This window comes from Zingiber officinale, chromosome 6A (assembly GCF_018446385.1).
Source record: "Zingiber officinale cultivar Zhangliang chromosome 6A, Zo_v1.1, whole genome shotgun sequence".
Taxonomy (NCBI): domain Eukaryota; kingdom Viridiplantae; phylum Streptophyta; class Magnoliopsida; order Zingiberales; family Zingiberaceae; genus Zingiber; species Zingiber officinale.
This window is the reverse complement of record NC_055997.1, coordinates 142,518,893-142,544,986: the sequence shown is the minus strand read 5'-3', so window position 1 is coordinate 142,544,986 and position 26,094 is coordinate 142,518,893. Positions and strand designations below refer to the sequence as shown.

Here is a 26,094-nt window from a genome sequence, read left to right as displayed (position 1 = left end):
CAGGAATTTTATTTAATTGTTTATTAAGTCTAAATCACGTATATTATTTAATGGGGATGTAGATCATATGATAGAGTGCTAGTTTAGTCGATGACACGTGAGAATCTGAATCTGGTCAGTTAGAAAATGAATTTATCTTGTTAAAAAATTAATTAAATATTATTAATAAAAATAAATTAGTTATTATTTTTAAAAATTAAATATAAAAACTAGGTGAGAAAAAATATAATTGATTCATAAAATATGATATTAATTGATTCTTTAACATTGTCTTTAAATCAATTATATAATATTATATTTTTGAGAATTTACGTTTTTTATTAAATTTTTAAATAAAAATTTATAGATAAATAATATTTTTTCAAAATAAATAAATAAATTTATAATATTAAATTAATTAATCATTTAAATAAATTAAAAATATTAAAAAAAATTTAAACTCTCAAATTCAAAAGATAAAAAGGCTAAATTTCAACCATGGACAACTTGATTAATTAAAGGTTTGGTTTTAGTGGTACAAAACTCGAATATTTAGATTATTAATAAAAAAATTATAAATGTGACTTTGGTTTGATATTAATAAGGTGATTTTTAACACCTCATGAATTCATTCTTAAGCTAATATAGAAGAGATAAATCACTAGTAATTACTAATTATTAATGTAAATGATCAAAATACGAACGAAGACATATTTAGATGTGATGAACTTTATATAATAATACCTTATCTTTTAATCATTGTATCGTTACGAGGAGGAGACTGATTTAATATTAATAAGGATGAATATTCTAAATTAATCTGCTTAAAATTTTGTTTTGAATTTACTCCATAGACGAATTAAAGGAAAAAATTGTTGAATTTTGATATGTATAGGCTGTATTTTGGATTTATTCGAATTAAAGGGAAAAAGTAGTTGTCTTGTACATCCGTGCGAGCTCCCTGCGTGGTAGTGTCCCTCACAGGTTTGAGGTGCTTCGGATCATCACAGGTTGAGGTGCTTCGGATCATCTAAGATATCTCGATTAATGTTTTTTGTTTATTTTATTTTTTTATTTTTAGTTCTCCATTATGTTAATAAAATTTTATATTTAGAATTTAAAAGTTAAATTATAATATTAAATAAAAAAAATTTAAGTGTGACAGCCTACGTGACTTTAATCCAAAATTTTTAGTTTTTCATCTGCATATAATAATTCTCTTCTATTATTTGTATATAAAATGATGCTAATTTCTAATTCTCTTATATCTTCTATATATAAACTAGCACCAAAGCGATATCAATATTAGTGTTGATTTGTGCAAAACAACATCAACGTCTGCAAACCAACACTAACACAATGATGTTGGTTTACATAAAACAGCACCGCTATTAATGTTGGTTTATACAAATCAGAATTAAAACAACACCAACATTGATACTGATTTGTGCAAATCAACACCAACATAGTGCTGATTTGCACAAACCAACATCAATGTGATGCTGGTTTGCACAAACTAGCACCAAGAGTTGATATTGATTTACGCAAAATATCATCAACGTGTACAAACCAATATCACACTAGTGCTGATTTGTACAAAGCAGCACTAATTGTTGATACTGGTCTGTTGGTGCCGGTTTATACAAAGTAGTACCAACATGGTGCTAATTTGTGCATATTGATGCTTGTATAAAATAGTACCAACGTATGTAAATCAGCATCACGTTGATGTTGGTTTGCGCAAACCAGCATCACATTGGTGCTAGTTTGCGCAAACTAGCACCAGTGCAAACCAGCACTAAACTGGTTTGCACACCTTAGTGTTGATTTTCACAAATCAACACCAATTAGTGCTGGTTTACACATGTTCATGCTGGTTTGCTCAAAGCGGCACCAATGTGGTGTTAATTTACGCACGTTGGCGCTAGTTTGCGCAAACTAGCACCAACGTAGTGTTGGATTACACACATTGGTGTTGATCTGTTGGTGCTGGTCTGCCCAAACCAGCACCAACATTGGGCTGATTTGCACATACTAGCATCATGTTAGTGTTGCTTTACGCAAACCAGTACCAACACCAATTTGTACAAATCGGTACCAACAACGGTGCTAGTTAGCACAAATCAACACCACTATTGGTGCAGTCTTGAAAGACCTGTAACGACCACCCTTCTTACTACTACTACTACTCTCTAAGGATGACCGTTACTTAACTACTAACTCTACTTAACCGGTATGATTAAAAATCACATGGAAACCCTACCGAAAAATTTCGACAGAGTCTCCCCTGTACCGGTGACCTTATTCAACAATACATGCAATATATATACTCAGCCACAAGCGGCTGGAACACATATCAATCAACCACGCAGTATAATAAATCCAAAATAAAGAAAACAACACAAGAAATCATCACACAAGATTACAATTCTTCTACTACGTCCTAATCATATCAAAATAACAAATACTATCTCAAATACTCCTAACATAGCAAAAGACAATAAAAACTAAATTAAAACTTCTTTCCTAGTCCCAAGGCTTTCATAGTCCTGGCATCACACATCCTTCGAACGCCTCCTTGTCGCCTTCCTTTCTATATCTTTTCCTTTCCTGTATCTGCAGTAAGAGGAAGTGTAGTCTATAAGCAAAAATTTACTTAGTAAGCGCTATCTAACTCACAAAATCTCGATATGCATGAGGATATACTGAAATCTAAAACTGAATGCTCAAAAGGAAATCTACTCATGCTCATCTACTAGTGAAAGGAACATACTGAAAGGCTAAACATGTAAAGTAAATCTATACAATCATGCTAGCATAAAGAACTAAGCTTACTGAATTCTAAACACCTTCTGAATCTTATTTCACTTGTTTAAAGACTTATTCTTTAAATACTTTATACTTAAGTAAAACTTTCAGAAACTTATACTTATAATACTTCAAAATAATAATCAACTTCTTCTTGGGCCCGGCAACTGTGCTTTTACTTTTGTAACGACCCGACCCATTCGGCGGCCCATTTGGCGGCCCATTTGGCGACCCTATGGTCGTCGACCGTCGACCGTCGGCCGAGCCGTTACTACTAGGTTATCTAAACCTAGGGACGACTATGGGAGCCCAGCCCAAGGACAGAGAGTCCAGTTCAGTGCCACTGATAAAAGTAAAATACTTGTTATCTTTAAATACTTCTATATAATGCCTCGACATTTTCTTTAGCACCTTGTGTGCCAAAATCCCTAAAGTCTTGACTTTGGGATCTACTTAAGGCCTTGGCCTTTTTCTTTCTTTTCTTTATCTTTCTTATACTTGTTAATACTTCTAAAAGAATACTTCTTTAAAAGAAACTGAAATGTTTAAGCAAAATCTAACTTTGAAATGCTTAACCCAAAAAATCTGCCTACTATGCTAATAAAATTCTGCATGTTAAAATCTGCATACTATGCTTATAAAAATCTGCATGCTAAGCTTATAAAAATCTGCACATGTTTAGCTAAGGGTAAATGAATTCTGCACACTAATACTTAATAAAAATCTGCACACTAAAATGCTGCATATTAAGCTAACACAATTCTGCATATTAAGCTCTAAAGAAACTAGAAATTGATTGTTTTAGAAGGAGGGCTACTCATGCACATCTAATAACATAAGAAACTAGAAATCTGCTCATGTTATTCCAATAGCAAAGGAACTAGAAATCTAAATCTGCACATGTTCATGTTATTTACTAAATCTAAATAGCAAGTAACGGAATGAATATGTAAATGCACACTTGAATGTATCTGTTCATGCCTACTTCTACTTGAATGAATATAAATGCTCACTTGAATAGATCTGCTCATGCTCATGCCTACCGGTGGGAGTTGTTTATAGTTCCACGGCAAGAAAGTAATATAAGGGAAGCAAAATGCTATACATAGCTATTCAAACCAACATATATATCAAATTCACAGCTTAACCCTTTTGTAAGCAACCCTAATTCTCCAAATCATGCTTCATCAGATGGCAAAGAAAACCAATAATATAAACTTCAATTCATGGCAGTAAATAAAGGAATCCGAATTACTCTATTGCAAACCACAAGCAACCAAAGCAAATACTGATTACATATATATCAAATTCACAGCTTAACCCTTTTGTAAGCAACCCTAATTAAATCATTATGGGCAACTAGACATCTGGTAAGAGGGATCACAACCGGACCAAATCTATAATTCGAAACAATATAATCCGTTTCTCTTCTCTGATATTCTCGGCAGAAAACTAAAGACTGAAGGAAACATGAATCCTTAAACTATTTTAGATAACTTAAGGACACAAAGGATTTAGATAAGAACACAATCTATTCTTCCTTTGAAGGTCACGGCAGCAACCCTAATCTAACCTTCTTCACAGCACAAGTTCGGAATACAAAAGAAATAGAAATCCGAAGCTATCCTACTGCAGGTGAGTAAGCAACTTACATCGGTTCCTTGGACTTACAGCCGGCGAGAACAATTCTAGGGCTTCGGAGAACTCGAGCTTTCGGTCCCTCCTTGTGCTCACGGCTCCTCCTCGACGAGAGGAACGCAATGAGATGAAGAAGCCTTTGAATGAGCCTTTGGCCGGCCACCGGAGACGCCCTAAAGCTCGGCTGCGTTTTTCGCCCGAGAGGAGTCGTCGACGCGAGAGAGGAGAAGAGGAAAAGAGAGAAAAGAAAATAACTTAACCCCTCTCTTACCTGTCCTTTTATAACCTAGGGTTATGGCTTAAGACCAATTCGTGATTGATTTGTTCACGAAACATCAGTGTGCTCGCTTGGTCCGCTGGAAAGTCGGATTCCCGAAGGTCTTGGGTTCGAGCCGCCCTCGGCTCTTTTTTAAACGGTAATTTTATTTCGTTTCTTAAGATCGCTTAACTATATTTAATTCCCTTAAATTATAACAAAACAACCGTGGATCAGCTGGTTGTCTGAGTTCGGTTAAGACTCGGATCCGGGTCCGAGATCTTGGGTTCAAAATCCGACTTCAACATATTCTTTTTTTTTAACTTCTTCCTCTTGGTAAAAATACCAAACTAACTCCAAAAATTACATAAAAATACTCTAAAAATTTCTAAAAATCCCTAGAATTTTTCTAAAACATTTCTAGATTTTAATAAGGTCTTTTAGGACTCCAAATCATGAAATTTGGGGTGTTACAAGACCAGCGTTGTGCTCCCAAGGCGTAGTGCAGACGATGAGCGCATGATATCTCTGGCGTAATAGTCAGGGGTCGATTCTCAGGAACTGACGACCTGAGATTTACCCCGCCATGTGCCTATGACCTGTGTACCTGCATGAATCTCCCTCTATATCCGTGGAACCGGCACTAAGGGATCGCTAAGGTAGCGGATCTACCTTTTTTTGAAAGACCAACGTTGTAAATACCCGAATTGATTCAATCGACTTGATTTGTTAGATAATCTATAACCTACCCTTATTATATAATACTTACCACCTTATCAAAAAGTATGAGGTCCACTACCACATATTTATTATAACAACGTATCTCTTTCACTCACATTTCTTTTAATATTAACCCTCATTATTTATTGTATATCATATTAAATAAATATATTTTAAAATATTTAAATTATTATTATTATTATTATTATTATTATATTTAATAATAATTTTACTTTCTAAATTTTTTTTACTATTCTAAAAAGATAATATTAAATTTTTTAAAATATATTTATTACTATTTAGAAAAATAATATTACTCATTCTTCTTATGAATCGGGCATTATAGTATCCACTCGCCTATGTCCTCATTATGAAATTAGTATCGACCACCCCAAGTTTCGCATCTTTCCGTTTAGGTCCTCTCTTCCTTTCTGCGCCCTACAGCAGCCCTAATATTCGTACTACTACAATTAAGGTAACACCGCCACCGTCTCTCAAAGTCCACACCGGAGTCTCTCTACCATGCTGCCTGCTTACTCCCCACGGCCATGGTGAGCAGCGCCCGCTTCCATGACCGCCTCAAATGCTCTCACACGCCCCGCTCCACCATTCCGTGAGCTACTGCCGCTGCCGCCTCCGCCGCATCCTCCTCCTACTCGCCTGCCCCGCCCACCGCCGCCTGTTCACCGCCTCTGACCCCAGCCCCGACCCTTCCGATCTCTGGATAGCCAAGATAGTCTCTACCATCTTCCGCCTCGCCCCTACTCCCGCCGCGGCCGAAGCCCGCCTCTCCCCCCTTCGCCCAGTGCTATCCCCCTCCGTCGTCCTCGCCGCCCTGCGTCGCCTCCGCGATCCTCTATCCGCCCTTGGACTCTTATACCTTAGCCGCTCCGATCTCGGCGTCGTCCACCTTCCCCAAGCTTTTACATTCCTGATCTCCTGCCTCTGCCGGTCCGGCCTCCAAGATGACGCTTTGAAGTTGTTCGATGAAATGGCGAGCGAGGGCCACACTGTGGATGGCTCCTTCGTGGAGTTTCTGGCTAATTCCTGTATCGAGGCCGGTAAATTCGACCTTGCCACTGGTTTTCTTGCTGCAGTTTCCAAATACGGATACCGCTTGCAAGCCTACACCTTCAACAAGCTCCTAACTCTTTTAGTAAGGGAAGAACGAGTTAGTGATGCCGTTCTTCTTCTGAGACAGCATTTAGGCTTTCAGTTTCTATCCATTGATACATGTAGCTTCAATATACTCATAAAGGGTCTTAGTAGAGTAGGTGACATGGATACTGCATTAGAGGTTTTCAACCAGATGCAGAGCTTTGGCTACGTGCCAGATATTATTACCTATAACATTCTTATTGATGGGCTCTGTCGAGCCGATCAGGTTGATAATGGACACAAGATTTTGCAGAAAGTCCGATCGGATAGTGCATCGGTGCCAAATGTGGTCACATACACATCTGTCATTTCTGGTTATTGCAAAATCGGCAAGATGGAAGAGGCATATCAGGTTTTTGATGAGATGATTGGTGCTGGAATCAAACCTAGCAGGATAACATACAATGTTCTTATCAATGGTTATGGTAAGATGGGGAATATGCCATCTGCTATTTCTTTGTATGAGAGAATGTTAGTTTGTGGTTGCCCTCCAGATGTTGTTACTTTTACTTCATTGATTGATGGGTATTGCCGAAGTGGACTGCTCAATGATGCAATGAAGCTCTGGGATGAGATGAATCAGAGGGAACTAAAGCCTAACGCATACACCTTTTCTGTTGTTATACATTGTTTGTGCAGGAAGAACAAGGTGGGTGATGCCAGAAATCTTCTGAAGGTACTGAATGGCAGGAGAGATGTTGTGCCACGAGCCTTCATTTACAACCCTGTCATTCATGGGCTTTGTAAGGTCGGCAACATAGACGAGGCCAATTCAGTTCTACTAGAAATGGAGGAAAGGAGTTGCACTCCAGACAAATATACTTACACTATACTTATCATTGGACACTGCATGAAGGGAAGAATGTTTGAAGCCATAGCCATTTTCCAGAAAATGGTTAATTCAGGATGTACTCCGGATAGCATAACAGTTGATTCTTTAATATCATGTCTTTTAAAGGCTGGGATTCCCCATGAAATCAACAAGATAAAGTCTTTTGCCTCTGGAAGGGGTTCAAATTTTGAAATACCAAATCTTCAGGACATTCATTCATCCATTGGTAAAAACATGGATATTTCAGTGGCTATTTAAGTGATAACGGTGTCTTCGGTGCTGAAATGTTGAAATACGATGATGAGGATGATCATCACAGAGCAGGGGACCCTTTAAAGGTCACAATTGACAGAACCAACTGATCGAATAAAAAAGTTAAACCACTCATTGTGGTATTCTATGGTCACTGATCTCTGCCGCCGTTTTCTCAAGAAATGTAGATTTTGACAGGTGTGGGAAGCACATTGTTATGATCTGCAACTTCTTGTGTTTCTTTAGGAGCCTTGTGCCATCACTTAATTTCTGGGTAATGTGATTGCTGTGATCCATGAATACTATTGAGTTTCTGTCAAATGGTTGATTTGACACTCACGGGAGATAATATGAACAAGATCGGAGAATACTAAAACAAGATCTATTCAACATTATAAGGTTTCATTTTTTTTTTTCTCTCCTTATACAAGTTGCAGTTGTTTAAAATAAGTGTTTAGGTGAAATTTCACTACTTATGCTGCCTATGTTTAAAATTTTTGGTGCTGGCATTTTCATGCCAAAAAGATATGCATTTTTCCAACTTTGTGGCTGCTTTTTTTCCGTGTCTGCACACAAGTGATATTGCAAAGAATTGTTTGCTCTTTGTATTTGAAGCATCCTGTTGTCTTTTGATAAGAATTTTCTCAACCGAGCTGTTCTTGTATTCTTTTTGAGAGTTGGATTTTACTACTTTACACTAACAAGTAATGTGTCAAGGTACATCTAATGGTTTGAACCACTCCTATAGGCTATTTCGATTCTTGTTAATTTTTCTGATGCAAGTTTGTATAGATCAGCAGTTCATATGCACATAAATACACAATACAGTTTCATGGGCACATGCTCATTAAATCTAAGACACGAATGTTTATGATATAATTTGGATAAACATCCCTCATTTCACATGATAACAGATGCAATATTCTATGGAATAATTTCATCTAGTTCTAAAACAATATATCTTGTCTATTTCAATAGTTTCCTTTTCAGTTTAAAGGAACCACTTGATTTTCTTTAGATCTGGCGACACTTTCCTCTGAAAGAAAGCTCGTAAAAAGAACTTGCTCTTCATGGAATATAGATTAGAGGACTTCTTATTTGGAACTGAATATCACTTTTCTTGAATCACTATAAAATTTTCTTGTATGAACATTTAAAACCTCATAAGTTTGAATGTATTGTATTTTAATTGAGCTGTCTGTTTCCATTTGAATGTATTGTATTTTGATTACTTGAGATCATCAAGGACTTGATTTGCGGAGTCGAAGGTGGCTTCCATGCCACTTTAGGCACATCACTAACTCGCTGAACAATTCGGCCATGGTGGAGCAGGTCATTCTCTTACAATGCGGGCCAATACAAAGATGAGGACCGCAACTCGTTTCACAAAAAGAACAAGGCACTACAGTTGGTTAACATGGTAGCTGTTTCTTCGACAAAGGCACACTAGGTGAAGGTTCTTCTCCTGCTTCAGTAGTGATGCTTGTCGGGATAGTTTGTGCACTCCTCTATAATTACTCACGTGGCAAAAGACGATTCGTTCCTCCAGTGCCCCTGTCAATCTGTGTCTTTAGGTCAATATGGAAGAAATAAATCATAGATGATTACTAGCCATTAGTTCAGTTGGCTAAGGTATAGAGAAAGGGGCGTGCCAAATTTCAATCTTAAAATCTCATATGTCAACACCTCATATCTCAATTACCATACCTTTCCGAGAGGATACTCATCAGGTCTTGTAGATGCTGGAGACTTTGCATAATGCAATGATCGAGCAGCATGTCATTGCAACATCACAATTTATAGCGTAGCAATGTAGGCATGGATGGTAGGTAACAATAACATAGAATCTGTCTCCACGGAGTATCCAGTTGAATAATGGAGGATAGATTTGTTATAATAAGATAAAAATTAATTTTTGACAGATGCATGTTCTCGGAGAGAAAATTTATTTCACCTCTTAACCACTTGACGATTGACTATAAATTGACTCTATAATTTATCTCTCTGCGAATAGGCATCTAGGATGAGTGCAATTATTTTTTTTTTTACAATAACATAGAATCTTTACAAAAGAATATACATGAAATGAAGATTTGTGTTCATGCTTGATCCTCGTACATCACAATACATTGAGCACAAACAATTTGCAGAGTTGTATGTTGCGAGCCATCTTTACCAACACAATGAGATCACTTGACCCCATTAAAGGACTATAAACACTAGCAGTTTGTATTTGCATCAATAACACAAATCCTTGGGGTTGGACAATGGTTAGCTTCGTCAAGCATGCGTGCCAGAGAGCACGAATCCTCGCCCTACTAAAGGGAGCACACTTTTTCGTTTTCCATTACTGTGGCCGCATTGATGCATTGGTGTGTGTAGGCGCAAGGGCAATCATCGGAGTGAGAAGGGAATCGGCACACCGGCCTGCCCCAACGACCTACAGTGTTCCTATTTCAGCGTTTCACAGTGCCAACTAAGAACTCATCTCGCCCATTCTACCATTTGAAACATGTTGGACAATATATTACGGGAGATATTAGAGTAAGTTATTAAATTAAAATTACATAAAATCAATTCTAATTTATCTGAGTTGATCTGAATGGATAATCTCAAACTGTTAGTTGGACTGGTTTTGCCAAGTTTCTGATGGTTTAAATTGCGGAGTTGATGCGGTGCATAGTAAAATCAAGAGTTGATCGTCGAGTCGGGAAGGGAATTCGCTGAATAAGATACCGAAGCCTACGTTTAACGCAGTTTCCTTAAAACAAATTCGCCTCACCTCCGGCTATATTTTGAGTTTCTCTCGGAGCGTTTGTTTCCCAAGATACAATGACAAAATCACGCACGCAACCAAGCACTGGTTGTTCGTGACGAATTGAAAATGCACCCGAGTACTATCACAAGTAGTTCAGTAAAATAGATACACGACTGAGAGAATTTTTGTGGGAAAATAAAGGTGGACAAAAGTTCGCTTCCTACTCTTCCTCTCGCTCTCTTTCTAGCTTATCTTCCGCTACTCTCTATTCTTTACTCAAGATCCAGCCTCTTTATACAGGAGTCCTCACCTTGCCTACAATGAATGACCAATTATAATACTGGGTTTAATGTCATTAATGAGTTTAATATCTTCATCAATGTTGAGACGTTACGGAATCATTAATAATGAATTTAATGTCGTCATTAATGTCGAGACGTTTCAAAGTCACCATTAAAGGTTTAATATCGAGCATTAATTTCATATTAATGTTTCTGTTATCCTCTTGAGTAGATAGCAAAAAAAGATTCGGTTGCAAAATGTTGGTTTATTCGATTGGGCAAATCTTGCCTCGACTGGTCAGACATTCGACGTGCGTAGATCATACTCACACACAAGTCAACTTGGTTAGTACAAATTTAGGCCCTGGATTTGCATCCACCGCTACTCACCTATGTGTGAGAGAGTTTCTCCCCATGCATATGTTTATAACATCAATACATGTACCATAATTTAAACCAACAATAAAGCTAAGAGACTTCTAGTGTGGGACTAACAACCCATGCATAATAGAGTTTCTTTGTCTCCACCTCTTTATTCCATTCACATTTTCAACAATCCTCCACATGAATGGAATACAGGGTATTCATAAACTCTAGTACTTAATCCTGGAGGTCTAGAGTTCGAATCCTGGGGAAGGCAAAAATCCACTGGCCAGGGGTGGGAAGATCTAGGGAGTAACGACATGGTCGAGGGCCCGCCTTGGGGCGTCCAATGGGGTCGAGGGGCCAGGTCGTTACAATAAAAAGGCGTCTTTTATTGTAACGACCCGGCCCTCTTGGCCCATTTGGCGGCCCATTTGGCGACCTCTCATGTCGTCGACCGTCGGCCCTTATGTCGTCGGCCCATTTGACGACCTCTAATGTCGTCGACCGACGACCCTTGGCTGTGTCGTTGATCTCACTTGGTTACCAGGATTCATAAACCCTAATACTTAAGCCTGGAGGTTTAGAGTTCGAATCCTGGGGGAGGCAAAAATCCACTGACCACGGGTGGAAAGTCCTAGTGAGTAACGACACGGCCAAGGGTCGTCGGTCGACGACATTAGAGGTCGTCAAATGGGTCGACGACATAAGGGCCGACGGTCGACGACATGAGAGGTCGCCAAATGGACCGCCAAATGGGCCAAGAGGGTCGGGTCGTTACAGTCGTCGTCATATACAAGGAAATGATTGATTTTAAGAAAATCATGATGATTATAATAAAAGAAACAAAACAACTCACCTAAAAGTGGGTTAACAATAATGTCTACCAGAAATAGACAAATGACAATGGTAAAAAGGTTTAAAATAGACAAGATAATGATGAAAAGAATTCAAAATATTTATATTATAGATGTGGTATGAAAGGACATTAGTCACGTACTTATCGTACGCCAAAATACCTTACTGATCTCTACCAAGCCTCTTTAAAAGGCAAAGCAAAAGATATAGAGACAAATGTTGTCTTTCAAGATAATAACACAATTCTTGGTCCTTCTATGACAATACATTTGGATATTTTTTATTCCTTTACAGATCCTGATAGACGAATAAACAATTTGATTAAAAATAAAGATATTTATGGAAATATTTAAGATGATCAAATATTTTAAAATAAATTAGTTTGTTTGCTATTATAGTTCTTTAGTAATCTTTAAGTTGTTTCTCATTATCTATTTTTTTTATTGTAATAAAGAATATCATGGCTTTTGGATTCAATAATAGAGATTTATGTCTTGTTGATAGTACAATGACACATTCTATATTTAGAAAGGAAAAATATTTTTTTTATTTAGAAATAGGTGAAAGTAATGTTAAAACAATATCTGGTAGTACAAATATTATTGAAGGTTCTAGAAAAACTAATATATCATTATTTAGAGGATCAAAATTTGTTATTGACAATGCATTATTCTCTCCTAAGTCTTAAAGAAATTTGATAAGTTTAAAAATATTCATTGAAATGAATATCACATTGAGACACATGATAAAAATATTGAATATCTTTATATAACAAAATTAATGTTGGGTAAGAAACACATATATGAAAGATTATCCATTCTCTCATCTGATTTGTACTACACAATAATATATGCGGTAAAAACAAATGCAACAATAAACCTAAATTTTACTAACTCAAATGATTTTATACCTTGGCATGACCGGTTGGGACATCTTGATTTTACATTATTTCAATAATTATCAAGAATTCACATGAACAACCATTAAAAAACTATAAGATTCTTCAATTTAATGAATTCTCGTGTGCTGCTTGTTCTCAAGGAAAACTTATTATGTGGTCTTTACAATTTAAAGTTAGAATTGAATCCCCTACATTTCTGAAACGTAGACAAGACAGTATATGTGGGCATATTCACCCACCATGTGGACCATTTAAATATTTTATGGTTCTAATTGATGCCTCTACAATATGGCCACATGTATGTATATTATCAACTCGTAGCCTAGTGTTTGCGAGATTGCTCGCCCAAATAATTTGATTGAGAGCACAATTTTTAGAATATTCTATCAAGAAAATATGTCTTGATAATACTGGTGAATTTACATCCTAAGTATTTAATGACTATTATATGTCTATTGGGATAACTGTTGAACATCATGTTGCTTATGCTCATACATAAAATGGTTTAGCTGAATAATTTATTAAACGTCTCCAGTTAATAGCTAGATCATTGATTATGAGAACTAAGCTCCTTATATCCATTTGGGGACATGCTATTTTTCATGCATCAACATTTATACGTACCAGGCCAACCAGTTATCGTGCATTCTCCTCTTTACAATTGTCTTTTGGTCAAGAGCCGAACATCTCCCATTTGAGAATATTTGGATGTGCAATATATGTACTAATTAGTCCACTACAATGAACTAAAATGGGACCCCAGAGGAAAGTGGGAATATATGTTGGATATGATTCTCTTTCAATTATAAGATATTTGGAACCAATGATGGGAGATGTCTTTACAGCACGATTTGCCTACTGTTACTTTAATGAAATAATTTTTCTAAAGTTAGGGGAAGAAAATAAAGGGTTCCCCAAAGAAGTCACTTGGCATGCATCATTATCGCAATTTGATCCTCGTACAAATCAATGTGAATTTGAAGTTCAAAGAATAATTCATTTGTAAAATAGTGCAAATCAATTGCTTGATACATTCACTGACCTAAAAAGAGTGACTAAGTCATGTATACTAGCTATTAATGCTCCGGTAGATATTGATGTACTAATTGGACAATCAATTAATGAGACTACTACTCGTCTGAAGCATGATAAACTGATAGGTTCTAAAGATAAAAATCCCTGAAAAAGAAAAGGAGCAACTAATCAAGATATTCATTTTGAAGAGGCTCGGTCTCCTATAGAGACGACTGACATAACTATTGATAAAACTCTAGAAGAGGTTAGATACTTGAAAATAATGAAGAGATCTCAATAGATTATGTCAGGATAGTGAAGAAATTGAATCGATCAAAATTAGTTGTCAATAATAAATTTTCATACAATGTAGCACTTGATATTGTTTATGAAAACGAGGATCAAGAACCTAAATCTATTAAACAATGTCGTAGTAGCATGATTGTCCAAAATGGAAAGATGTGATTCAAGAGGAATTAAATTCACTTGCAAAACATGAGGTTTGGGGACCTATATGTTAGAACCTTGACGTCCGCTAGATGGGGAGTGAATAGCCTCTCACCCAAAACTTTACTTCCTATAATGTTAGTGCACAGCGGAATACAAAAACAAACTAACAAATACGAAAGTTAACCTAAAACAAGAAAGAAGAAGACAACAAACCAAACACAAACCCTAACACAAGGTGTTTACGTGGTTCGGAGATAACTTGTTCCTACTCCACGGCGTGTCCGTAAGGTGGACGATCCCTCAATCCGTCGGTGGATTAGTCCCCGGCAAACTCCGGCTAGCTCAACCTCCTTGTGGGTGGAGAAACCTCACCACAACTCCAACCAAGATCACTTGGACACAAGAGATCCTTGAGCACTTTGGTGACTACTAATTAGGCTTTAACCAAGTCTAATTTCGTCACCTTGGCCGGTCATCCCAAGCTCCTTCTTATAGAGCTTGGAACAAATCAGTAAGCTGATTTGCCCGTTACCAGTCGACTGGTCCTTGCACTAGTCGACTGGTGTCAGCCCAACGGCTATCTACAGTGCACCAGTCGACTGCTACAGTCACCAGTCGACTGCTACAGTGCTGCTACAGTACGCTATAGTGCTGCTACAGTAACATACAGTAACCCCTAATTCGAGGATTTTACCTCGAGTACATTTACTTAACACTCGTTCTCGCCCGACCAACCTAGACCTAGCCTTCTAGCCTCCTCCATCAGCCTTGCATCCCTCGGATGCCTCCCCATCCTTCACGTCTTGCCTTCTGGAGCTTCCATCGGCCTTGTCATTGTTGTCGGGTCTTCCTTTGCCAAGAGATCGCGCCTCCGGGACTTCATCCATTGCCAAGTCACACTTGGACTTACGTTGCCAAGACTACATGCTTGGACTTACACCGCCAAGACTCATCCTTGGACTTTCCTTCTTTGCCAAGATCACACTTGGACTTACGTTGCCAAGACTACATGCTTGGACTTACACCGCCAAGACTCACCCTTGGACTTTCCTTGTTGTACCTGTATCCTGCACACTCACAATGCATATCAAATACAACAATAAACCTAACTTAAACCTTTGCCCAAACATCAAAACTTAGGGCACCTAGATTGCTCCAACACTATAGTCCAAACACCAAAAGGTGTAACCCCTATAGCGTACACATGGATTTTTTAACGAAAGTGAAATGAGAAAAATGAAATCATAAGATATAGTTTGTTAGTGACACAAGGTTTTTCTTAAAAACCTAGTATTGATTATAAAGAAACATATTCTCCTATACTGGATGCAATCAAATTTCAGTATCTTCTTTGTATGACAGCACAAGAAAAGTTTGAAATGTGTTTAATGGATATAGTAACAGCTTATTTGTATAGAAAATTTGATAATAATATTTATATGAAAAATCCTTGAAGGACTAAAGGATTAGTGCAAATGGCCCCCAGCGCCCCCGCTAACCCGTCCCTAGGCCAACACGGAGGAGGTAAATCACGGGTGGCTACTAGCCATTAGTGCAAATGGCCAAGACATGGGGGAGGTTATGCTCGGTCACGCCGAGTTTCGACCCCAAGACCTCATGTGGCAACACCTCATGTCTTAACCATCGCACTGTCCCGAGGGGACTGAATTGAAGTAATCAGGACATATGTTGTATAAACGTCTAAGTGATTATTTGATGTAACATAAATATCAAAATGATCCAATATGTCCATGTGTTTTTATAAAAAAGGATGGACCAAAATTTGTCATTATTTCTGTATATGTTGATGATTTGAATATCATTGGAAGTCTTGAAAACTTATATTTACCATTAATATCTTGAAAAGAGAATTTGAGATGAAAGATTTAGGAAAAACAAAGTTTTGTATTGGATTACAAATTGAACATTTTGCGGATGGGATTTTTAATCATCAATCAGCTTATATACTAAAGGCTAAAATGATTTTATATGGATAAACTTCATCCATTAAGTTCCCTAATGGTTGTTTGATCGCTTGATGTGAACAAAGACCCTTTTCCACCTAGTAAAAATGGTGAAGAATTGCTTGGTCCTGAAGTACCTTATTTAAGTGCCATTGATGCATTAATGTATCATGCTAATAATACAAGACCAGATACATCATTTGCTACAAATTTATTAACAAAATATAGTTTTCTCCAACACGTAGACATTGGAATGAAATTAAACATATATTTAGGTATCTTCAAGGTATCATCGATTTGGGCTTGTTTTATTCTAATATGTCTATTTTAGAATTAATTAATTATGCAGATGCAGGATATTTATCTGATCTACATAAAAGTCGATCTCAGACTGGTTATTTATTTACATATGATGGAACAACTATATCTTGGCTATCTACCAAACAAACCATAGCTGTTATATCATTGAATCATTCAGAAATACTTGCAATACGTGAAGCAAGTCTGGAATGTGTTTGGTTGAGATCAATGATTCAGCATATTAATGAAAAATATGGTTTAGCTGCTAACAAGAAAATTCCAACAATATTGTATGAAGACAACGTAACATGTATAGCTTAATGAAAGGAAGAATACATCAAAGGGGATATAATTAAATATATTTCATCAAAAATTTTCTTCAGTCATAATATACAAAAGAATGGTGATATTAAAGTTCAACAGATTCGTTCTAGCGATAGCTTGGTAGATTTATTCATCAAAGCATTACCTACAACAACATTAGAGAAATTAGTACATGGAATTGGATGGGCGGTTCAAAGATCTCAAATGATATTTCAAACAGGGAGAGTAAATTCTTACTATACCATATTATATTGTTTGATAAATTCATAGTGATACGACTATGGAATGACATACTCTTTTTCCTTATTAGGTTTTTGTTTTCCCATCAATTTTTCCTATGAGATTTTAATGAGGTGGATTCCTTAATTACGGACATTCAAGGGGGAGTGTTGTAAAATAACATATGTATGTAGGTGTCCATGAAACTCCTACATTTCATAAACCCCCTCATTGCTTTATAACTCATCATCTCTTATAATCTCTTAATTAATGTAAATACATGAGCATAGAAGTTTCAAGATGGTTATATGCCTTTAAATATATGTATGTATTCTTTTCATAATGAGAAATAGAAAGTGTAAAGGTTAATAATATTTCCTTTTCATATGCAATTACTTATATAATTTTACAACAAATTTCATTTTTACCCTTTGCACAAAATAAAAGAAAATAAAAAACTACATCATCTTTACCACGACATGTTGATTTAAATTTAAAGTTGGAGGTTTAGTTAGATCTTCCTAATCATATCTAACTACCCTTTTATGTTATTATTATAACGATAAGGCTAGTCAATATGGAAGGATGAATAAAGAACAAAGATTAACCATTCAAGAGAAAAAAAACATAGTAAAATGGAAAAGAAAAGTGAAGGCGTCTAGTAGTAGATTCACAATTTTGAGTTTAAGTTGTTGTCGTTGTCAAAAAGTAGCTTTGCTTGATTTTAGATGGATCAAAAAATTAATCAAAATGTAATTTGCAAACCGATTTTTTTTTTAAAAAAAAAGATCTCAATTCTTATGCAATCAATCCTTTCTCTATTCATCCTTCAAGGAAAAACGATAAAGCAAATTACATATATGATCACTAGGTAAGATAATAAGCACTATGATCATATAGATATCTTGAAGAAAAACAAAAGGATATACCCGGAGAAGAAACTCCTACTTATAATTAGAGAGACGAGATCAAATTAGATAGCTAGGAAGATCAAACCAAATTAGATAGAAGATTAAGAATAATCGCCTACCTATAATAGCAATTTGTTGTATTAATCATCTCTTCAAATCCGAAGACCGCGATAAATAACAAGATCACAACCTACTTGATTTTCCAAAATGGCAATATCTCCCATTTCTTTCAAATGGTTTAATATTGGTCAGATTGGTTAGGTTTATCAAATAAAAAATTAATAACTTGACCTGATTATTTTACTTTATAAACCACATTTGAAAATTAAAAGATCTTGATAATTTGATCAGCAAAATCCTTCTTACCTTTTGTTTATATAATTCAAATGTCTAAATTTCGCTCGACTAATGCCGAAGATAAATGATCAACCTTCATAAGTGTTTCTATTGGAATTTGAATTGTGAACCTCTTATTTATCTTTAAATATTTTACCACTATACCACACTCATCCTTTCTTACGTTTAGTATCAACGTTGGCCTAAAGCTTTATGTTTGTCCCCATGATGACCTGGGGTTTACCTGAGGTTTACCTCGTCATTGTTTCTATTGAAAATTTCAAAAACTGACGACCTGAGTTTATCTCGTCATACGCCTATGACCTGTGTACCTGTATGAACCTTCCTCCATATCCATGGGATCGACATTAGGGAGCCGTTAAGATAACGAATCTATCTTTTTTTATGTTTGTCCCCACGAAAGAAAGAAAAGACAATAGAGGTGAGAGCATAGTTAAGCAACAACTTTACATGATCATAAGAGATGGAAGGTATATTGGAAAAGATTGAGATCAAGGTAAACAATTACCTCACGAGATCGAGATCGAGATCGAGATTGAGATCATGGTTGAACTTTATATATTATTCATTTTTGTTCAAATACATTTATTGCTTTAGATACATCATACATTTTTTTGGTGGCCTTCCGTGAATTAAGTAGTAGTTAAAATGCCATGGTTGAACTTTCATTAATGGCCTAGTCAATTAACAACTCTAGAGTAGTAGCATGTAGCTATCCTCATGCCAATATAATAATTAACCAAACCCCTTTAATCCACAATATCGACAATCCTCTCCATCTCTTACCAAATTGCCATAAACTCAATTTTAAAACTTCACATTTGTTCTTGCAATGTCATGAACAAAATACATTTAATGTAATCCATTTTGGTGACCTAAACATGGTTAATGGCTTGTAATGGGGCCTTAATTATAATTAATGATGATCTCCTTAATTTAGAAATTAAATTAGGGGAAGGTTCTACGCTGGCAGGCGGAGTGACAACATATGAGGGAGAATTTCATTTTGCCCCTGGAAAATTTGAAAGCGAGTTGATCAAATGTGTGGGTGTTCAACGGAGTATGGCGTTGTGAATTTATAAAGTATGAGGGGGTAAAGTGGGATTGAGAACGGAAGGGTATTAATGTCATTTCATATTTGTAACAATAACTGTTTCTATAAATGAGAACCCGGCAGGAGCCAAATCCTCCTCTGTTCGCAATCTTCCGATCGACTGCCGCCATGTCCAGCAATCCGTGGGGGTCTCTGCTAGCGAGCTGCTGCGGGATTGGCTGCGGCGCCGCCTCGGGAGCGCGGCCGAGGAAGCTCCGGAGCGGGTCGGACTCGTGGGACGGGAGCAGCGGCGGCTTCTCGGCTGAGGATCTGTCGCTGACCCTCGCCGGCTCGAACCTGCACGTGTTTTCCATGGCGGAGCTGAAGGCCGCCACCGGGAACTTCTCGGCAGCGAACTTCCTGGGCTCCGGCGGGTTCGGGCCGGTCTACCGGGGAATCGTCGACGGCGGGCTCAGGCCGCAGGAGGTCGCCGTCAAGTCGCTCGACTTGGACGGCCTGCAGGGCCACCGGGAGTGGCTGGTGAGCTACACCAAACTAAGCCGAACCGAACTCGAAAACGACTTCACGCTTAAACACCTTTAATTTGCAGGCGGAGGTGATGATTCTGGGGCAGTTGAGGCATCCCCATCTCGTTAAACTGATCGGCTACTGCTGCGAAGACGAGCACAGGATGTTAGTTTATGAGTTCATGCCTCGGGGAAGCCTGGAAAGTCATCTCTTCAAAGGTATTTTCCATCATATAATAATATATCGATCGATCAATGGGAGCATGCATGTTAGTTTTCCTTTGACTCGGAATAGTTTTAAGGCTTTGATGACGTTGTCGATCGATCGGTATAGGGCTGCTTGTTTCGTTGACGTGGGAACGAAGGTTGAAGATAGCAGTGGGCGCAGCCAAAGGCCTCGCCTTCCTCCATCACGCCGACAAGCCAATCATCTACAGAGATTTCAAGGCATCCAACATTCTAGTCGATTTGGTATAATTTTTTGTTTTTTTTATTTCTCTATTTTTTTTAGATAAATTTAAATCGAACCGATCGAATTGAACTAACAAAAAAATAACGATAGTTGCCGAGTTAGTTGACACACTGTTGTTAAACAACGACTCTTCGACGCTTCCGGTGGCTATTGTTACGAGATGAGCTATGAAAGGTTGTTTTCATGGATTAAGGTGGACAAATGCTTTTTTGCTCGTTTTCCAGTGGGAAAATGCGATCGAATGTATTGTTTGTAAACAATTAACTCGTTTTTTTTTAAAAAAAAAAATTGTTTGTTTGTTTTGTGGGCAGGAGTACACAGCCAAGCTGTCAGATTTCGGGCTGGCGAAGGATGGACCTCAGGGGGATGAATCTCACGTGAGCACGCGCGTGATGGGCACGCACGGCTACGCCGCGCCCGAATACGTTTTAACTGGTGAGGCTTTAGACCGTTGTCCGATTTTTTCATGTTGTGACTGTAGACCGTTGTTTCTGTGACCGATGCATGGATTGCAGGGCACCTCACTGCGAAGAGTGATGTTTATAGCTTTGGTGTTGTGCTGCTCGAGCTAATTGCTGGGCGGCGATGCGTGGATAAAACCCGACCGAATCGGCAAATGAACCTAGTCGATTGGGCTAAGCCTTATCTCATCGACCCCGACAAGCTAGGCCGAGTTATGGACCCGAAGCTGGATGGAGTCTACTCCACCAAAGGAGCCCGAGAGGCTGCAAGAGTAGCCTACAATTGCCTCGGCACCAAGCCTAAATTGAGGCCTAACATGAGAGTCGTGGTGCAGACATTGGAGCCGCTCATGGATCTACGCGATCTGCCCGTGGGGCCATTTGTCTACGTGGCACCGATCGAGGAGGATGAGGAAAAAGAAAGGAAAAGAGAAGAAGAAGAAGAGATGGAGTTTAAGGGTGGAGGGGTGAAACATGGCGATCTCAATCGGAGACACAAGCAACGGTTTCCCAACTCGATGATTCATTCCGATATTGCGATGCACAGAGATGGCGCTACTTTGTACCGCTACTCTCGGTTGTGTAGGTCACTGAGGCAAAAACAGGAACGAGGAGCTTGATTTGGTTGATTAAATGGCTGCATAGTAACAAAGAGATGTGATATTGAAATTGAGGGAGGGAAAAAACATAGTAATTAGACTTCTTTTGCGATTACATAAAGGTTTTTGGAACTAGTTCCATACTAATGGTGAAGATTGGATATAAAGACAGATTCAAAAGGAACACTTGACAAACTACATAAAACATGGTTGAACATGATGAAGAGGGTAAGAACGACGACATCAGATTTCTCATTGCACAACTTACCACCTAACACACTCCCAGGTTCATAACATTAGGATGGTTTCCTTTCAAGCAGTTTATTCTCTGCACTGTACAAGCTCAAGCTACCATCGTGATCAGTGGGGTTTCATAAAATGCCGATAACTTCTCCCTCCATAGCTGAGTCTCCATCGCTAGTTGTTACCTCTTCCTCCTCTTAGATTCAGCCTGCAGTAATTGAACAGTAAATCCAACCTATAAATGCCATCAAAAGTTTAAAGGGTAGCAACTGTTGACACAGATAGCTTAGCTATTTCATAGCTGAGTTTTAATCACATCAAAATAAGAACATTTTAAGTGGCTAAAGTATGTTGTATTTTATCCTTATGTTATTAATTTCATCTGATTGAAACTGGTGGGTAACTGCTGGTTAAGCGATAACCTCAGCTATGAAATTACATGGGGCAACCTGCATCAAGGTGTTTCAATTATAAAACTAGAGCAAGCTTCTAACTTCCATGATTGCTTGAAGATAAAATCAATATCTGAAAGATGATATCCACAAAATAGAGCTTAAATAGGTCTATTTTCACATAAACTACAGCAGGATAATCATCAATGATCAAGACTTGAGACATCGTATCCATTAGTATCATAAGCACTAAACAAAGTAGATTTCTTAACTTCCTCAAAATATCAGAGAGAGCAGGTGTTGCAATGGCAATCAGGATAGCATATGAATGAAGAATTTCTAAATTCGTTACCCGTCTAAACAAACATGAGTTAATTGGTTCAGGAATAAGAGCACATAAATGCTTTTCCTTGAAGGGAAGAGCACACTAACACTACCAACATCACCTTAGGTTCAGAGACTGGTGAAGCTGGAAAACCATTTGCGGATCTTTTTGCATCACTTTCAGAGCTACAGTCTGCACACAGAAAGTGTTCCAATTTTTTTGCTTGTTCAATACTCATGCCCGCGCAAGATGGATGGAACCTATTTGAATAAATTATTTATTCACCTCTGCATAGCGCGTAGAAAGATAGAAACTAAAATAGAAAACAAAGACAAATATTAAATCCCAAGAACAGATGATGAAATAGATCAAACAAGTAATAGACTTCATCACACGCAAAAACACAGCAAAGGATCATAAAACAGTTATTCCAGATCACACCAAGTGCAACATCAGGGAATAAGATAAACTTAGATCTTCTAAAGGTAAAAATTTATTAAGAGTGATATTCATTTTCATTAGTAGAGGAAGAGAGAGGGCAAAGAAGACTTGGTTAGCAACAATAAAATAAGATAAAGGCTTGGATGTTGTTGTGGTTAATATCCATTTTAAATCAGTCAGCTTTGTTGCAATGCTGGCATGATGCACATAAAAAATCATCCACAACACAATTTTATCACTAAACAAACCAAAGATTTAAATTAATCATTCACTTCCAAACATTCTTCTTTTATCAGTTGGCCCGCCCGGTGCACAAAGCTCCCACCATGCGGGGTCCCGGGGAAGGATCCATTGTACACAGTCTTACCCTGTTTTTTGTAAGAGGATGTTTCCAGGATTCGAACACGTGACCTTTTGGTCACAAAGCAACAACTTTACAGTTGCGCCAAGCTCCCCTTCGCCTTCGTTTCAGTTGCAAACTATAATTACTGCAAGCAGAAAAGGTAACCTCTTACAGTAATAGGAGGTGCATAGCCAAAGTGACCATAGGAACCATTTTTTAACATGTTTGTCCAAACATCAGAAATTTAACATAATGTAAGAGAGAAGTGTGAATGAAAGATAACAAGGAAGATATTTAATAGATAGATGTCAATGAATTGGCGATGATTCAAGTTTCTAGCTGTGAACAAACCATTTAGTCTCCAATGTCCCAATGCAAATTTCTATATTTAGTCTTTAACTCATACTATATATGTTTCATATAGTCTAAAAGAATACTCTCCCACACCCATGTTTTGAGAAAGTACCCTTTAGCAGGAAATACTATCATCTTCTTAATAAAACAACTCCATGAACAGATAGGCAGTACTCTGAGACCTTACATAGAGAATATAAGATGCACAACAAGCATCTATTGGGTTAAAGCAAAGCATACCAAAAAATAAAGAGGTATGGGTTACATAAATATTTTTCCAGCCTGTTTATTGATATGTGCTACATTTGATATCATCTTAGCATTAGCATATCTGCCAGGTACTCCATCTACTTCAAACGTTTAGAGTAATTGCCCTAACAAGGCCTCGATTTCTACAAAACACCAATTAGAGCAACTATTTTCTAAAAACCATTGAACAAGATCCCTAATTCATCTTTTCTCCAATTTTTTTTTTCATAATATACAGTGTTCCTGATCAAAAGGAAGAAAAAGGAAGATGTTGACAAGAATCCCCTCGTCCAGTGCTTACTTGAACAGAAGTGAGTGAGAAAAAATAAAAAAGAAATTGATGATCCTCACTTCCTCTTGCTGCTGTTCAAGAACAAAGAAATTTAGTGCCTACCTAAACAACATTTGCCTACAAATCAGCCAATCAACGGTAGTGCTTGCAAGAATTGCCAACAAATCATCGTTGTATTGAAGGACAATAAGGCACGAGTTGCAATTATTTGCTGGTCAAAAATACTTTTGCATGTGCATGTGCATGTGCATGTGCAATCGTACAGATGTTTATGAGAGTTTTTCCTCTTGTTACTTGCAAATTTGCCTCCAAGAACCAATGAAGAAGAAATCTTGCAACATCTAATCAGAAAGGAAGCTTAAGGGGATGTTTTTACTAGGCTTAGAATCTAGAAATTCATGGGTCCTTAACTTTCAATTTATTGAAATCAAATGAGTGATAAGGTGAAATAAAAGTAGAAACTTAAACAAGCTCCACAATTAAAAACTTTGCTTTTTCTTCTAAGCCTATCTTGTCAGTTATTTTTTCATTTGAATATTTCATAAATATTAATATTTTTCCTCAAACTTCCCACCCACCATGCATGGATAGTAATGGAAATTCTTGTTCTGATATTAATTATATGGATATTTACTGTCTTTTTTGTATCTTCTCAAGTATTTAGGTTTTGTCGAGGTCTTTTATGGAAAACATTTTTTCAATCACTAGGGGAACACGAATTAGAGATCTTGTTAGTCACTTTTATAAAAGGTCATCATGTATGAGCAATTTGCAGAATCAAGGGTTTTGCTAGAGCAACTGCCTGATTGTTCCCATATCAAATTATTGCCACTCTGTCTCTAAAGAATGTTTGTGTGCAGAGCCAAACAGCATCTCAATTCAAAAATTAAGAGCTTCTTTGAAGTGATTGCTTCACTTCCAAATTTGAACTCGCATCAATTAGAGAAACAACCAAGTCAGGCAAACGAGAAAAGAGTAGCTGAAATCATTTACCAATCCTTGCATCCGTCACATTGAACCATCAGATCATCAGGGTTGTAAGGCATCTCGCATTTGCAGTATCTGAAAAGAAAAATACAAACTCCAGATAAAAGTACAAACACAAGAAAGTTTCAATCACATAAAAAGGAAAAAAAAAAAATTGAGCCAAAGCAGGCAAAGCTTACACAGCAACACGATCAGGAGTGAAGGCCCCGGTGGCAGCCTTGTACTCGAAGCGGCAGAAGTAATCCTCAGCACCGACATTCTCCAACTTGGTGTAATTTTTGAAGGAGTGGACAACACACTTACCCTCGATGGTGTGTGCACTCTGCACGTCATAGTGGTCGGAGAGGAAAAGCTCCTTGGCGCCATGGAACTGCCGGCGGCCGCCCATGGATTCCTCAGGTCGGTAGTACCACCGAACCTTCACCCGCACGTTGTTTCGGTGGTCGGCCTCGATCTTCTCCACCCGCGCCACGTACGGCGGCTTGTCCGACTCCGACGGCCGGAGCAAAACGCAGTCGCAGACTACAGTACCGCCCTCGCGCATTGAGAACAAAGTAGCAGCCGAATAATAGCTCAAAAAGGACACGAATTGCACAGGAAACAAGGCAGTACCTTTGACGACCTTGTTGGTGCCTTTGATGGTGTAGGAATCGAGGTCCTTCTTCCCCGGTTTGGTCTTGGCCATCAGCTGACGGGGGAGTAAAAGTGAGTACTGAATGGGTCTCTTCTCGTCCTGGAACTAGTGGCTCGCGCTGGCGATGGTGGTCACAGTGCAGATCGAAGAGGAAGATGGCAGGAGATGAAATGGAGGTCAAATCGAAACCCTAGAGATAGAAAGAGAGAGAGAGAGAGGATGAGCAATTGGAAGTGGGTTCCCAAAAAGGGTGGCAAGGAAATGACTCGCTGGGTGAAGGTCCTTACATCAGTTGAGCAATCATTCTTTGGGAACAGGCACTCCGACTCGGCCGGTTGCTAGAATCGGCCCGGTCCGGCCTGACACCGGTTCAATTAAGCCGCTTCATTACCCATCTGT

At 37.9% G+C, this 26,094-nt stretch overlaps 3 protein-coding genes across 4 annotated transcripts; 2 read left to right on the top strand and 1 right to left on the bottom strand.

The window, feature by feature from the left end:
- Positions 1–5,762: 5,762 nt before the first annotated feature.
- LOC121998424 (pentatricopeptide repeat-containing protein At2g06000-like) lies at positions 5,763–8,245 on the top strand. Its single transcript, XM_042553357.1, has one exon. The coding sequence runs from the start codon at positions 5,985–5,987 to the stop codon at positions 7,647–7,649; it is 1,665 nt and encodes a 554-aa protein (XP_042409291.1). The 5' UTR covers positions 5,763–5,984; the 3' UTR covers positions 7,650–8,245.
- An 11,298-nt stretch (positions 8,246–19,543) lies between these two features.
- LOC121998422 (serine/threonine-protein kinase RIPK-like) lies at positions 19,544–21,606 on the top strand. Its single transcript, XM_042553354.1, has 5 exons — positions 19,544–19,916; positions 19,987–20,122; positions 20,238–20,374; positions 20,687–20,810; positions 20,891–21,606. The coding sequence occupies exons 1-5, from the start codon at positions 19,566–19,568 to the stop codon at positions 21,454–21,456; spliced, it is 1,314 nt and encodes a 437-aa protein (XP_042409288.1). The 5' UTR covers positions 19,544–19,565; the 3' UTR covers positions 21,457–21,606.
- Positions 21,559–25,959, bottom strand: LOC121998423 (chromatin remodeling protein EBS-like). 2 transcript variants are annotated; one of them, XM_042553355.1, is made up of 5 exons: positions 25,674–25,959; positions 25,241–25,583; positions 25,068–25,136; positions 22,517–22,655; positions 21,559–21,886 (listed from the first exon to the last, which is right to left on the bottom strand). In XM_042553355.1, exons 1-5 carry the CDS (start codon positions 25,744–25,746, stop codon positions 21,860–21,862), a joined length of 651 nt encoding a protein of 216 aa, XP_042409289.1. In that variant the 5' UTR covers positions 25,747–25,959; the 3' UTR covers positions 21,559–21,859. The 2 variants fall into 2 exon arrangements, with proteins under 2 accessions (XP_042409289.1, XP_042409290.1); XM_042553356.1 differs by lacking the exon at positions 21,559–21,886 and having other exon boundaries at positions 22,619–22,708.
- Positions 25,960–26,094: the final 135 nt, after the last annotated feature.